This window comes from Mustela erminea, chromosome 7, assembly GCF_009829155.1.
Source record: "Mustela erminea isolate mMusErm1 chromosome 7, mMusErm1.Pri, whole genome shotgun sequence".
Classification (NCBI taxonomy): domain Eukaryota; kingdom Metazoa; phylum Chordata; class Mammalia; order Carnivora; family Mustelidae; genus Mustela; species Mustela erminea.
In genome coordinates, this window is record NC_045620.1 from 912,803 (window position 1) to 925,657 (window position 12,855).

At 61.8% G+C, this 12,855-nt stretch overlaps 1 protein-coding gene across 1 annotated transcript; it reads right to left on the reverse strand.

The window, feature by feature from the left end:
- Positions 1-6,271: 6,271 nt before the first annotated feature.
- On the reverse strand, positions 6,272-12,135 carry LOC116595831. The gene is made up of 4 exons (XM_032352616.1): positions 12,046-12,135; positions 8,723-11,843; positions 8,134-8,376; positions 6,272-7,188 (listed from the first exon to the last, which is right to left on the reverse strand). Exons 1-2 carry the CDS (start codon positions 12,133-12,135, stop codon positions 10,752-10,754), a joined length of 1,182 nt encoding a protein of 393 aa, XP_032208507.1. The 3' UTR covers positions 6,272-7,188; positions 8,134-8,376; positions 8,723-10,751.
- Between the last annotated feature and the right edge of the window lie 720 nt (positions 12,136-12,855).

Sequence of the window (12,855 nt, forward strand, 5' to 3'; positions counted from 1 at the left end):
CCCCCCTGCTTCAGGCAGCAGTGACAGTCTGAGATGGGGGTGCAAATTCCCCCGTGGAAAGGCAGCCCCCGGCCCTCCTTGCCAGGGCCTCTGTTCGGGTCTGTGTTCCAACCCGGGGTCACTCTGGGAATGCTGGAACCCACAAGCCCAGGAAAGCTGCCCTGGGAACCCGCATCCAGGGGTGTGGACAGCCGGGGAGCTGGGGCTCCGCACGGGCCTGTCAGGCCACGGCGTCCAGCAGGAGGGGGCCATTGCCACCTGCAGGGACCCGGAGCGTGGAGAGGAAATGCCGTTCCTGCCAGACTCCTCTTCACAGTTATCCATTTGGGGCAATTAAAGCCTTTATTTGGAAGACATAGCACCCAATTTCCTCAGTGGAGCAGCTTTTCAAGCAGCGTATTACTTATTATCTTGAGTTGTGAGAGCAAGTTGTCCCTCAGAATCCCCCTGCGCGCGTCCTGAAGGCTGGTCGGCCTCCCCCTGTCCTCGGGAGCATGAAGGACAGAGCCGGGGCAGGGAGCAGAGCGGCTCGCAGGTGGACAGGCGGACGGGCGGGCCTCAGCACCGGAGCCCGTGCCCCGGGTCGGCCCCAAGCCGCCCCATGTCTGCAGAACGCCCGGGCTGGGAGCGCGGCCGAGGCTGTGTCAGACGGGCTGCTGCCTCTGCAGGCCGCAGAGTTGATGGAAATCTAATCAGGCCGTCTGGCCCCAAATGTCCTCATTTCTCCAGTGCTCAAGGGACGCGAGTGTCTCTTCGCTGTCCTGCCTCCCAGTCCCACCTGGCCTGCGCCTTCTGCTCCTTTCGCCGGCTGAGCTGCAGCTGCGTGGTGGATAAGGCCCCTCGGGGACCCTGACTGTTCCCAGAACCTCTACATGCATGTGGCCCCGGTCACGAAAGTCACTTAAAATATTGCCGACGTGTTCCCGGTGTGGGCATGAGGGCAGACAGAGTCCGGGCTTCCGCATGCAGCCGTGGCTCTTGGGGTCCAGGCACGGGAAGGGAGCCGTGCCGGAGGACGCCCTGCTGGGACCTGGGCCCCCATGAGGTGCTGCAGCAGGACCTGGGGGGCGCAGGGGTCTGAGAGAGCGCCCGGCAGTGTCTGCTGGGGGGGTCAAGGTCAGTGCGGATTTGCATCACTGGCAAGGGCACTCCTGACTGGGGCAGAAGCATGGGTACGGGACAGAGGGTCAGCGTCTGTCCTGCCCTGGATGGACTCCCGGGAAGGCATGAGGACAGGGCAGGCCTCCAGCTCCTTGACCCGGACCTGTTCCTGCCTGCCCGAGTGCCTGGTGTCCTTGAGGATGCCTCCACTCCAGCTGGCATTTCTGTGCCTGGCACAGAGACCCAGTGGGCGGGTGGGAGCATGTGGGTGAGGTTTCTAGCCCCAGTGCCCACGCAGACCCCACACTCTGGTCACCAGGCTGGGGAATGCCGCTGGGCCAGGAGGGCTGTGCAGAGGACAGCACCGGCCGTCAGCACACCTCGCAGCCTGGACAGGTGGGGAGCCTCCCCTCGAAGGTCAGGCCCACCATGTGCAAAGGCCTCCAAAGCCTGGAGGCCTCTGGTCCCCCCAACGACCACTCAGGTTTCACAACCGCCACGGAAGAGCCTCGGGTCCCCTGTGCATGGGAATCCCCGCGTAGGATGGCCACCGCCATGACCCCTGCTCCCACCCGTGGGTCTGCTCCCCGGACTCTTGTCTGTCAGGGGCTACAGTCGAGGCACCGGTGCCCACGTGGGTCCCCTGAGTGTAACTGCCAGTGGAAGGCCTGGCCTGCTGGCTTCTGTCCCTTCAAGCTGATGACGGCCCCCCACCACAGGTAGGCCACAGGTGTCATTTTCCTCCAGTTTCTGGGGGCTGCCCTCTTCTGTGGGGAGTCCCTCTCAGCCAGGGGTGGTGGAACATATGGGTAAGCACCCCGGGCAGAGAGTTCTGGAAGCTGATCTGTGTGCGTCTCAAGGGGTCCTGGCAAACCCGGACCCCACGGCCCCACTGACCTCAGTGACCATCACACCCACCTTTTCCTGTTTCTTGCCTCCTCCCCGGTCTGCTCCCAGAGGAGCTGCCACACACGAGCCCTTGCCCAGAGCCCAGCTCAGGTGCCGGTCCCAGCACACTTCTCTGGGGACAAACACCCCCGAGCTGGAGGGGAGGGGCTGCCTCTCCGGAGAGCAGGGGGAGGACAGGACAATTGCAGATGAGGCCTCTAGTCCCACCAACTCCAGGACCCCCACGCGAGTCCAGCTGGCAGGGTCTGGGCATCCCCCAGAGCTGAGGCTGGCCCTGTGCTGGCTTCCAGGAGGAGGCCTGTGTGGGGCATCCTGATGAGGGCGTCTCTGCTGCCTGTGGCCTTGGGCTGACTCGACAGTCCACACCAACAGCACAGCAGCCCGGATCTTCCTTGACGGCCGCACTCCGTGTGCGCTCACACGCGGCTGCTGGCAGAGGTCAGCGCTGCCCACATGGTGGGAGGGCTCCTGGAGGCACATGGGGGGAGGAGGCCGAAGGGCAGGGAGAGAGCGACTCATTCAGCAGAGGGCGAAGATGAAATGGGGTTTGACAATGAACTTTACAAATGAAATTGGAATCAAATTCTGGAGTCCTGACAAGAACTTCAGTTTAGAGAGACCTCATCCTAAACACTGCTCCTGGAAAGCAGGGTCCGTGCGATCTTGGAGCAGCATCTGCCCGGCTGAGTGGCCTGGTGGCCGACTGTGGTCACAGCTGGGTGGGGGGAGGCTGCCCACATGCAGCCCCAGGGAGCTGGGGCCACCTGCCCACTGCCAGGCCCCTGGGACCCCTCATGTGTCCACACATCTCGAGCACGGTTTCTCCCTGGGACCCCCTTGCAATCACCTGAGCTAATATGTTACCCCTAAATAAGTTAATTATATTATTACTTTCTGACACTGCAATCACAGATTTTTATGTTTTGATGCTAAATTTGGTAGAAGTTTAAATTAGGGTAATTAAATAATTAGGTTTAAGATGACAAGCTAGCAAACAGCTTCCCTCTCCCTGACATGCCCAGTCAGCATTGCCTACCTGGAAAATGCCAGAAGGAGAGCCTCTGCCACACCAAAGAGCCTACACCCCAACATGACTTGTCCCAGTGTCCCCAGCCCCGGCCTTCTGGCCTTCCCTCTGGGTCGAGCATCCCTGGAATCACTCATTGGCCTGAGCTCTTGTCTGGGGATGGGGCCTGGCCATGTCTGCATGCTCAACAGGAAAAAGCAGGGCTGGACTCTGCTGCTGCGAGGTAGTGGGCTTGCTGGTGTTTACGGTGGACAGGCCTCCCAGATCTGTCCGTGTGGCAAAGCGAGCGCATCAGCCCCCACAGTGGCTCAGAGCTCAATGCACTGAAAGAGCAGCTCAGGCGTGGGACGCCTTCCCCTCATCCTTCCTCCTCACCCTCTCGTCCCCCCAGAATGCAATGGTTCTGAGCTCCAAGTCACAGGGGTACATGACGATGGTTCTGGAGTCCGGGGCTCTCTGAGGAGGTGCTCGGTTTCTAGGTTAATGTGGCACAAAGAAGCATTTAGGGTCTGAGTGTTCAAGAAAGCGGTCTTTACAGAGCATGTGCACCATCTGTGGCCTCATTTCTCTCCAGGTGAATTCCCTGTCCAGGCCGGATGTCAGCAAGAAAAGGCAGAGCGGCTTTGAGCTTGACGCTCTCCCTTCCATTTCTAGATATGCGTCCCCATATACGCTCACAGTGGCCCCGCCTTCAGGGGTGGGCGCTGTGCTTGGATGCCTGGGGGGACACTACAGCTGAGGTTGCTTTCAGTGGGGGCTGCTTGCTTAACTGTGTGCATCTCTACCTCAGGTGCGTCCTGCCCGCGCAGGCAGGAGGGGAGGCCAGAACCCACAGCTCCCGTATGGGGCGGCGACAGGTGCCTGGTTTTGTAACCGGCCGCCGTCAGCACCGCGGACAGCGCCGTCAGCACCGCGGACAGCGCCGCGAGCCCGCCAAGTGCCCCCTGGGCTCTTTCCAACCCGCGCCCGGGCTGAGGGCTGAGGGCGATGTAACGGCCTCCAGAGGCCGGATCAGGAGGAGTCGCCCTCATTTCTGGTGCCAGTTGGTCCCTGGGCTCCCACAGCAAGTGGGAGTTCCCCCACCACACAGAGTCAGCACTGGGCGTCCGGCTGGACGGGCTTTGTGAACAGGGACCTGCCCCAGATCCTGGCCGTGGTCTGCCTCTGCCCTCGGGGTGGGGGAGGCTGCCCCATTATTCACTAGACGCAGTGAAGTGTCCCTTCCTCCCCCCACCCACCACAGTACAGACAGTTCAGGAGGAAGTAACCTGAGGTCCAGGGCTGACGAGCCCCTTGCTGGCAGCACCGCTGACCAACTCCAGAAGACAGCTCCCCAAAGGCAAGCTTCTCCCCGTCTGCGAGGACCAGGCCAAGAGCTCACCTGAGCTTTCAGACATCAGGCTCACAAGTCACCAAAAGCGAGGATAACACAGCCCCCGGGTGTGCTGTGTGGGGCCTGGCAGAAGCCCCTGCCTCATTTCTTAGTGACCCCTCAACCTGAGACCACCCTCCTTGCTTCTTTCCTCTCTCCCCCCCACCTCCTCTCTCCCTCTGTCCCACCAGGAAAATCCACAAAGAAAGAAAGGAGGCAGAACTGGAGAAGTCCAGGAGAAGGAGGAAATCCCTCCCCAGCAAAGCTCAGATGACCAAGAACTCTTAATCCATCCCCAATGGAAGCCACAAGTGCCCCCTTCAACACGAGAGGAACAGGTGAGGCCTGTGGGCAAGTCACATTGGTTGCAGTGATGGGGATGCCTCCTTCCAGGGGACCTGGGGACTCGGCAGACCTCCCGCTCCGGGACCAGCCTGGGCTCACCTGTCAGCTCAGGAGAGGCTGCTGGGGGCTGGGGTTCAGAGAGCCATGGGAGGAGAAGGAGAGGCACCATGGCTTCCATCCTGACCTTTCCCACTGTGTCTTCATCCTCTTCTGGGTGTCTGGCCCTCCCACTGTCCTTTGACCATGGAGGCAGCACAGAGCCCCCACGCAGCTGGGGTGGACTCTGGGATAAGCGTTACTGTTTGTGGTCCCTTTGAAGTCACGAACACAAGGGCAGAGGTGTGGATGGATGGGGGGAGGCCACCCGCATGACCCCTCCCAAGTCAGAGGGGACGAATGAGCGAGAGGGACAGCCCTCCAGGAGGAGCGGCCACCCGGCTAAGGCCATCACTGCTGTGGGGTCTGGATAGGACTTTCCGCTTGTCCATGGGATGAGCCACGGGCTGGGCCGGGAAACAGCCCCAGCTCCACAGCCCTGCATCCCGCTGCTTCTCCCCCGACGCAGGACAGGCGGACGCCTCCGCGGGGGGGTCCCTGCGTCTCGGCCTTGTTTCTTTGCTCTCATCTCTAACCGTGAGGCTCTACTCTCAAACTAAAAGAGGCTCAAAATCATGCTGGACAGACTCGCATGAAATCCAGTACTTTTACCCCAAACCTCACCCCCACATCCCTTGTTTTCAGATTTCCCTCTGGGCATGTGTTGATGCCCTCCTGTGTTGACCCGAGTTTGCCGCGTCCACACACCGGCCTGTCATAGATGGCGCGTGGCGGACTTTGGGGTCTGAATGGAGGTCATCTACACCCCGAGCCCGCGCGAGGGACCACCCATGCCCAGAGCGCCCCAGCCGCAGGACAAACGTCACCTGGCCAGCCTCCCTCTTCCCCCCCGGGGCCATGGGGGTTGGGAGGAAAGCATTCCACCTTCCTTCCTGCCGGTGACCAAATTCAAAAGTATAATTTAAAAACTACATTTGCACTTTCCACCCCACTGCCTGCAATGATTGTGCCGTGATTATTAAACCCATCATAAATAATAATGTGACATTTTCTGATGGGGTACCTGATTAAGTAGCTGATCCGTGCAGCCTGAGACTGGACAGCCAAGATTGCTGAAGACAGGACAATTCCACGGGGCCCCCAGCCCCCTGCCAGCCCCCAGGGACCAGGAGTCAAGGCCCTCAATTAAGTCGACACAGATGGGGGCACCTGGGTGGCTCAGTCGTTAAGCGTCTGCCTTCGGCTCAGGTCATGATCTCAGGTCCTGGGATCCAGCCCTGCGTCGGGCTGCCTGGCTCAGCGGGGAGCCTCTCTCCCACTCCCTCTCCCACTCCCTCTGCTTGTGTCCCCTCTCTTGCTGTGTCTCTCTCTGTCAAATAAAAATTTTAAGAATAACAATAATAATAAATAAATAAATAAATAAATAATAAAACAAATCTATGCAGATGCAGCGTCTCCTGTCCCAGGGTGTGAGCGAGGAGTGTCCTGGGCTGTGTCGTTTCCGGGAGCCTGAAGCCTCTCCATACAGGGCCGTGACCCCACCTGCCTGAGTCTGAGAGCTTGGTGTGGGCTGTCTGTCGCCTGAGGTCTGAGCCTGCTGCTCCGTTTCCCAGCCCAAGGCCACTGTCCAGCCACGACCTGACCCCCAGCGCCCACCTCCATCGATGCTAGCCAGACCACAGCCTCCCCGCCCACAGCCCCGGCCCACCCAGCAGTGGGTTCCTCAGTGGGGTGTCGCTTCCTTGGAGAAGAGGGGAGCGGGCACACCTGAGCAGAATTCCTCATGCTCATCAGGAGGGACCGGCCCTCAACACACCCAAGAACACTCCAGAGTCCACGTGGCCTGACGGCACTCTCCCTACCCCGCCCCCGCTGGCTTGGCAGGGAGGTGGTGAGGCTGCGTCAAGTGCAATGGTGGCTGCTCCTGTCCCCAGGGAGACCCTTGCCACAGACCCCTGACATTTTAGGCACAGGTCGACGCCAGCCCTCGTGGACACCAGGACGACGGCAGGGCCAGAGGGAAGGGCTTGGGGAGGGGCTGGAGGCAAAGCCCCGGCTACAGGAGCTTGTGCGGGGCTGTCCTGTGCAGGGGGGCCGGACGCAGGAGGGAGCACGCCCCGAGAGCGGCTCAGGGCAAAGCTGCTCCTTCCTCCGGCAGCCTTCCCTCTCCGCGGGTCAGGTGTCCTTACGTGCTATTTAACGCAGTTCTGAGTAAAGCAAAGTTAAAATTCCAAGGGATTAGCGTGAATTTTACTATTTATCCTTGTGTTATACAATCCCAGCTCTGAAAGTAAATTAAAGACCTTAACTTCCAGGCGGAACAATGACATCACACGGGCTCCTTTCCTGGCACCGACGTGCCCGTGGCTGTGTCCTCCTGTGGGAACACCACACCGGTCCCCCGGCTTTTCTCACTTTCTGAATTGTGGACAGTCCCCCCACCAGAGTCCCCCTCCACAGGCAGCACAGGAGGAGTCAGGAAAGGAGCCGGGGTCTCCTGTCCCTCACCGGGTTCAGCGGATGCCCCTGCGGCTCGTGGGGCTGACACGGGAAGCAGCAGGGACACGAGCCAGGGGACAGTTGGTACCGCTCCGTGACCTTGTCTCTGCGTCTACTGCAAGTTCTGGTTCAAAGGGACATGTGACACCTGCCACTCTCCCTGACTGGTCACACTCAGTCTGGTCTCCCTGGACCCCCAAATCCCGTGTCCGGGGCCTCCTAAACGCTCTGTGAGTGCAGAAAACAACGCAGAAGAGAGAGAGCACATGTGGCTTTTCCTCCGCTCACACCTGCTCCATCAGCCCCTCTGAGTGTCACGTGTGAAGCACAAGTTCAAACATAAAATGATTAAGAATTTCAAGGGGGCTACAGCACAGCGTTAAACCAAGCGACCCCTCTGAGGGTGGCTCCTGCACCTGCCCAGCTTACAGCTCGTGAGACTGGCCTTGGCCCCCCAAAGGCCAGATGTCACCCCACACTGGGGGAGGAGTCAGGACCTAGAGACTGGACACGCTCACACCCAGAGGCCAGCAGCGCAGGAAGGTGAGGCCCCAGGATGTGAGTAACCACTACACACACACACACACACATGCGCACATGGACACGCACACACAGGTGCACACAGGTCTATGTACATGCACAGAGGTGCACACGCACACACACGTGCGCTCACAGGTGCAGGGACATGCACACGGGTGCACACGTGCACACGTGTACATACGTGCACACACCTGCCCCAGGAGATGTGCACACGGGCACGCACACGCACATAAATGTGCGCACGGGTGCACACACGCGTGCACACGGGGGCAGGTACACACACTGACACACACGTGCGGCTTCCGAGTCCCGTCACAGAGCTCCTTGCTGTGGGTCAGCGTCTGCCTCGCCTGGATCAACTTACAAATTTCCAATGTCCCCAAGAAGACACTGGGGTCCCCAAACTCCTGCCAGGCCCGCCGAGTCCTCTCCCGGCCCATCTCCTCCCAAGTCCGTATCCCGAAAGGGTGACTCGGGGCTTTCCCACGAGGGTAGAGGGAAAGAGGCTGATCAGGAGGGCCCCACCCTGTGGACAAGTGAACGTTCCAGAGCCGCATCGATTGGCGTCTTCGATGGAAATAGGGTTTCGTTTCTTCACCCCCAAAAGCAGCGTTGTGCTGGGCACCCCTGGCTCCTTTCCCTGGATGAAGACAGTGCCACACACCACAGGCGCCTCCCCAGCTCACAGCATGAGCCCTGAAGCCCCCACCACGACCACACTGGGTCCCTCCTGCACACCCGCGTGTCCCCCACCCGCTCCTTGCAAATGGCCCCAGGAGCCACCCGAGGGGCTGGGAGGGGCCGCCATGTCCTGCCTGCTGCCCTCAGCCTCCCCGGATGTCACAGGGCCAGCCCTTCCTTACACAGCTCACCTGCCGCAGGAGACATCAGGACGGCCCCCTTCATAAAGGCAGAGGATCCCACACACTCTTCCTGGCACAGGGCGCACTGGCTCCTGGTCCAAGAAGGAGTCGGTCCGATCTTGGGGGGACAGGGGGAGCAGAGTGGTGGACACCAGGTGGTCTTAGTAAGTGGACAGAGCGCAGTAGCCATGCCTGCACCTTCCAGACGTGCTCAGACAGGATCACGGGAGTCAGTCAGCAAGCAGTTATGCGAGTGAGCTCAGCCGAGCTGGGGAGAGCCTACACGACACCTGGGAGCGGGCCAGTGGGCCCCGAACCTGAGGTCCCGCATTACAGGAGGTCACACAGCTTCAGGGCAGCCGGGCCTGCAGGAAATGCTGTCCGGAGGCCGCACCCCTGGCTGGGGCTTCCCCGGCCCCAGGACCTGCGAGCAGGTCAGGGATGACAGCCTGGACTCCCCACTCTGGGCCAGGGCCCCCTCTGTCCGCCACGCAGCCCCCAAACCTCCAGGAGGCCCATGGCATGTGCCTGGCTTTCCATACGATTCTGCACCAGCCCAGCCTGTGGTCTCCCTAAAAGGATGAGGAAAACCAGGCGCGCGAAGGCAGGCTGCACTCTCGTTGGGGGGAGGCCCGCACCTAACTGAGGGCGGAGCTATTTATTTTTTTCCCTCACTGGCCCAGACCATGAAATATTTATCTCTCCTCATGGAGTGTCTGTGCTCAAGCCGCCTCAGACCAGCTCCCTGTGGGACCAAAGAGAGAATTGTTAGTCGATAACCTCAAACAAGGGAGCGGAGACACAAGCCGCGGCCCCCACAGAGCTGGGCAAAGGGGAGCGTCTGTGGGAGGCTCGCCGGCCCCGTGCAACCCCACATCCCCAGCCCCGGCCGGCCCTGCTCCCACGCAGCTCAGGGCCATGGCCCTTGGGGTGCTGTGTGCGGTGGAGGTGGGAACGGCGGCGGGGGTGGGGGGCTAACCTCGTCCTGCAGACCGTGGTCCAGCCAGCTGTCGCCACTGGGGTGCGCAGGGGGCCGGGGAGCAGAGCAGGCAGGCTCATGCGGGGCTGGGGTCTGCACAACCAGAGGCCTGGGGGGTTGGAAGCATGTGGAGCCCTCACCGGAAATGAGTGAGATCACCCCGAGTAGAGACGAACTGTGTCTCTGCGTGGGGCTCGGCCCCGTCTCCCCCGTGCTTGTAAGCGGGGTAGCTGCTTCCCCTGACCCCGCTTCTCCAGCATCCTGAGAATCAAGCAGAAAGAGGGGCGCCTGGGTGGCTCAGGGGGTTTTGTGCTCAGCTCCTGGGTTGGGCTCCAGTCTGATCTCAGGGACCCCACGTCAAGCTCTGTGTTCAACGGGGAGCCTCTTCAGAGTCTCTCTCCCCCGCCCCCACCGCGCCTCCCCTGCCCCACGCTCATGCACACGCACTCCCTCTCTCTAAAAGAAATAAATAAAATCTTTTAAAGCAAAGCAGGAGCATCCCAGTCCCTGAAACGGCCTCTTCCTTGGAGCCGCACACGGCAGGTTAGGGACGCGCGTGCTCTCTGGACTGGGGGTGGGGGCTCTTGCCATCTCTCCTGCCGCTGAAGATCTCACGTCACACCTCTGTCAGGGAGGGGGCCTGGCCCCGGCCGCCCCCGCCCTCACTCCCACGACCCTGGATGAGGCTGGAAGGAGCCAGCTCGGGCCCGGCCAGCCCTGCCAGGCCCCTGCGTCCGCAGGCGTCCCCACCCCCACAGCCGGCACGTGTCTGAGACCCCTGGGACGGAGGAGCTCCACCCCGACACCCCATGCTCCGGACGAGGCCCGCGGAGGGCCCTGCGAGTTTTCCAGAGTGCTGGGAGGCGGGAAGCCTGCCCAGACCTCTCCCCACGTAGGACTTCATCACAAGGAGCGGGGAAGGGAGGACGGGGCTACTGCCGAGAAGCTGCCCGCTTGGATTTCGTGCCACGTTAGGGCCCTCTGGCGGGCAGGGCCCCCGGAGAGTGGGTGTGCGCGCCGCTCGCCCAGGAGGCCCGCACCCTATTCAACAGCGTTGGATCAGCTCCCTCGCTCCCCGCGGCCAGGGCTGCCACCGGACGCGGCCCTCCTGCTCTTTGTCCGTCTCTCTCCGGGGGAAGGGGGTGAGCCCCCGCACACAGCCGCCCATTCTGAGATCAGGAAAAGCAAAGGAACGTGGCTTTGCCCCCACAGAGATGACCCTCTGCCATAAAGGGGAAAACACAGAAGAGGCGAGTCAGCCGGCTTCCCAGGCAGCTGCCCGAGAAATCGGCGTATTAATAAGCTGCTGTCCCAGAGAGGCGGGGCCGGCCCGGGATTCACCGTCTTGGCCTGCCTAACTTCAGTTGTCTGATTTGGGGTGAAAATGTGGAGTCGGGCCGTGGGGTTCCACTTACACGAAAGGCCCGAAGCGGCTGAGCCAGGACAAGAGGCGGATCCGTGGGGGCCCGGGGCGGCTGTCCTTCGGCGGTGAGGGCATGTCCGGAACCGGACCGGTGGGGTAGCGCCGCCCGTAAATGCACCGGATGTGGACACACCGCACACTTCCGAACGGTCGATGCACAACTCGTGAGCTGCTTCCGGAGCACGGCCCACGAGAGGAGCCACGCAGGCAGGAGGAGGTGAAGACACCCCAGACTCCCCGACGGGAATCGTCACTCCGTCCTCCGAGCTCCGCCTGGGACGAGGCCGCGGGGTCACCCTGCACGTGCGCTGAGGAGGGTCCGACAGGGCCCGTCCGGGACAAGCTCCTCCACGCCCCTTGAGGACCAGGCCCGTGGGTCCTTCCTTATAGTTCAGCAAGAAGCCCCCCACCGGGTCTCCTGGGCAGGGGGCTGGACAGTCACTCCAGGCCGCGTCACCTCCTGCTCGGAAGGCTGAATGGCTTACAGCTCCGCGGTCACTGTCAAGGACTGAGTCATCATGTTTGAACAAAGGGCCCCGGAATTTTATTTTGTACTGGGCCCGGCAAACTCTGAGCTGGTGCTGCCTCTGTGGGGGCAAAGGCCGCCCTCTCTCCCGGCTTTCTGGGGGGCCTGGAGGTGGAACACAGTGGGCTCCTGGCCCTGCCAGCTTCCAACAAGACTCAGCTGCCAGGATGGCCAGTCTGGGGAGTGGACAGGTCAAGTCCAGCTACTCTGCAGGAGAGGACCCCAAACTTCCTGGCCCCTGCCCGCCAGGCCCCACCCCCTTCTGCCTTCAGCCATCAGAGCCCCAAAACACCCTGCAAGGGGCCAGCACAGGCAGAGCAAGGGGAACGGAGCGAGCTCTCGGGGATTACGAGTTGTGAGCAATGGGGACAACGCCCGCGGGGGACGAGTGGGTGGCGAAGGGCCTGCACGGGCAGCGGGATGCAGATCAGAAGCTCCGCGGCGTGTGGGGGCAGCAGGGTACCTGGCAGTGAGGGGACCCGTCTCCACTCCATCGCAGGGCAGGCACCCCTCATACACGGGATTGTGTCCCCAAAACTCACCTGTTGAAGTCCTTGAGCCCAGGCCCTCAGAATGCGAGCTCGTTGGGAACGCAGGTCCTTGCAGAGGGAGTTAGGCTAATGTGGTCTCACTGCCCCAGTGTGGCCGTCCTGGCAGGAAGGGGACGTGGGATACATGGTGCCCGGGGAGGAGGCCAGGTGACCATGCAGGCCCAGAATGGAGGGAGCTTCCCGGAGGTGAGGCAGAGACAGCCCGGCACCCCCCCGGCCCTGCATCCGGTGTCAGCAGCCCCAGCAAGAGCCAGATGCAGTGACCGCAGCGTCCCAGCCTGCCTGAGGACAGGGTGCAGGGCGGCCATTGGTCTCCCTCGAGGCCGGCTCCTCTGCACACACCTCTCAGCTAGCGGGTCTCCGCCCCCGCCCCGCTGGGAAGCAGACGCCAGGGCTGGGCTCTCCCTGCTCGCCGGACCCTCTCAGCCCTGCCCAGCACTCTTGAGGCCCTGGGTTCCCTCTGGAACATTCCTTCCAGAGTCACGGGGCAGTGTTGTGAGTGCACTGTGACAGAGGCAGAGAAGTTTTCTCTTGTGCTCCAGAGGGAGGCCAGAGTCCCAGCAAGGAGTGCTTGCTCAGGGAGGAGGGGCAGGAGGGGGAAGTAAGGTGGGGGGGAAGGGGAGGGGACGGGGAGGGCTTTGCTAAGAGCCCAGGGAGTCTGCT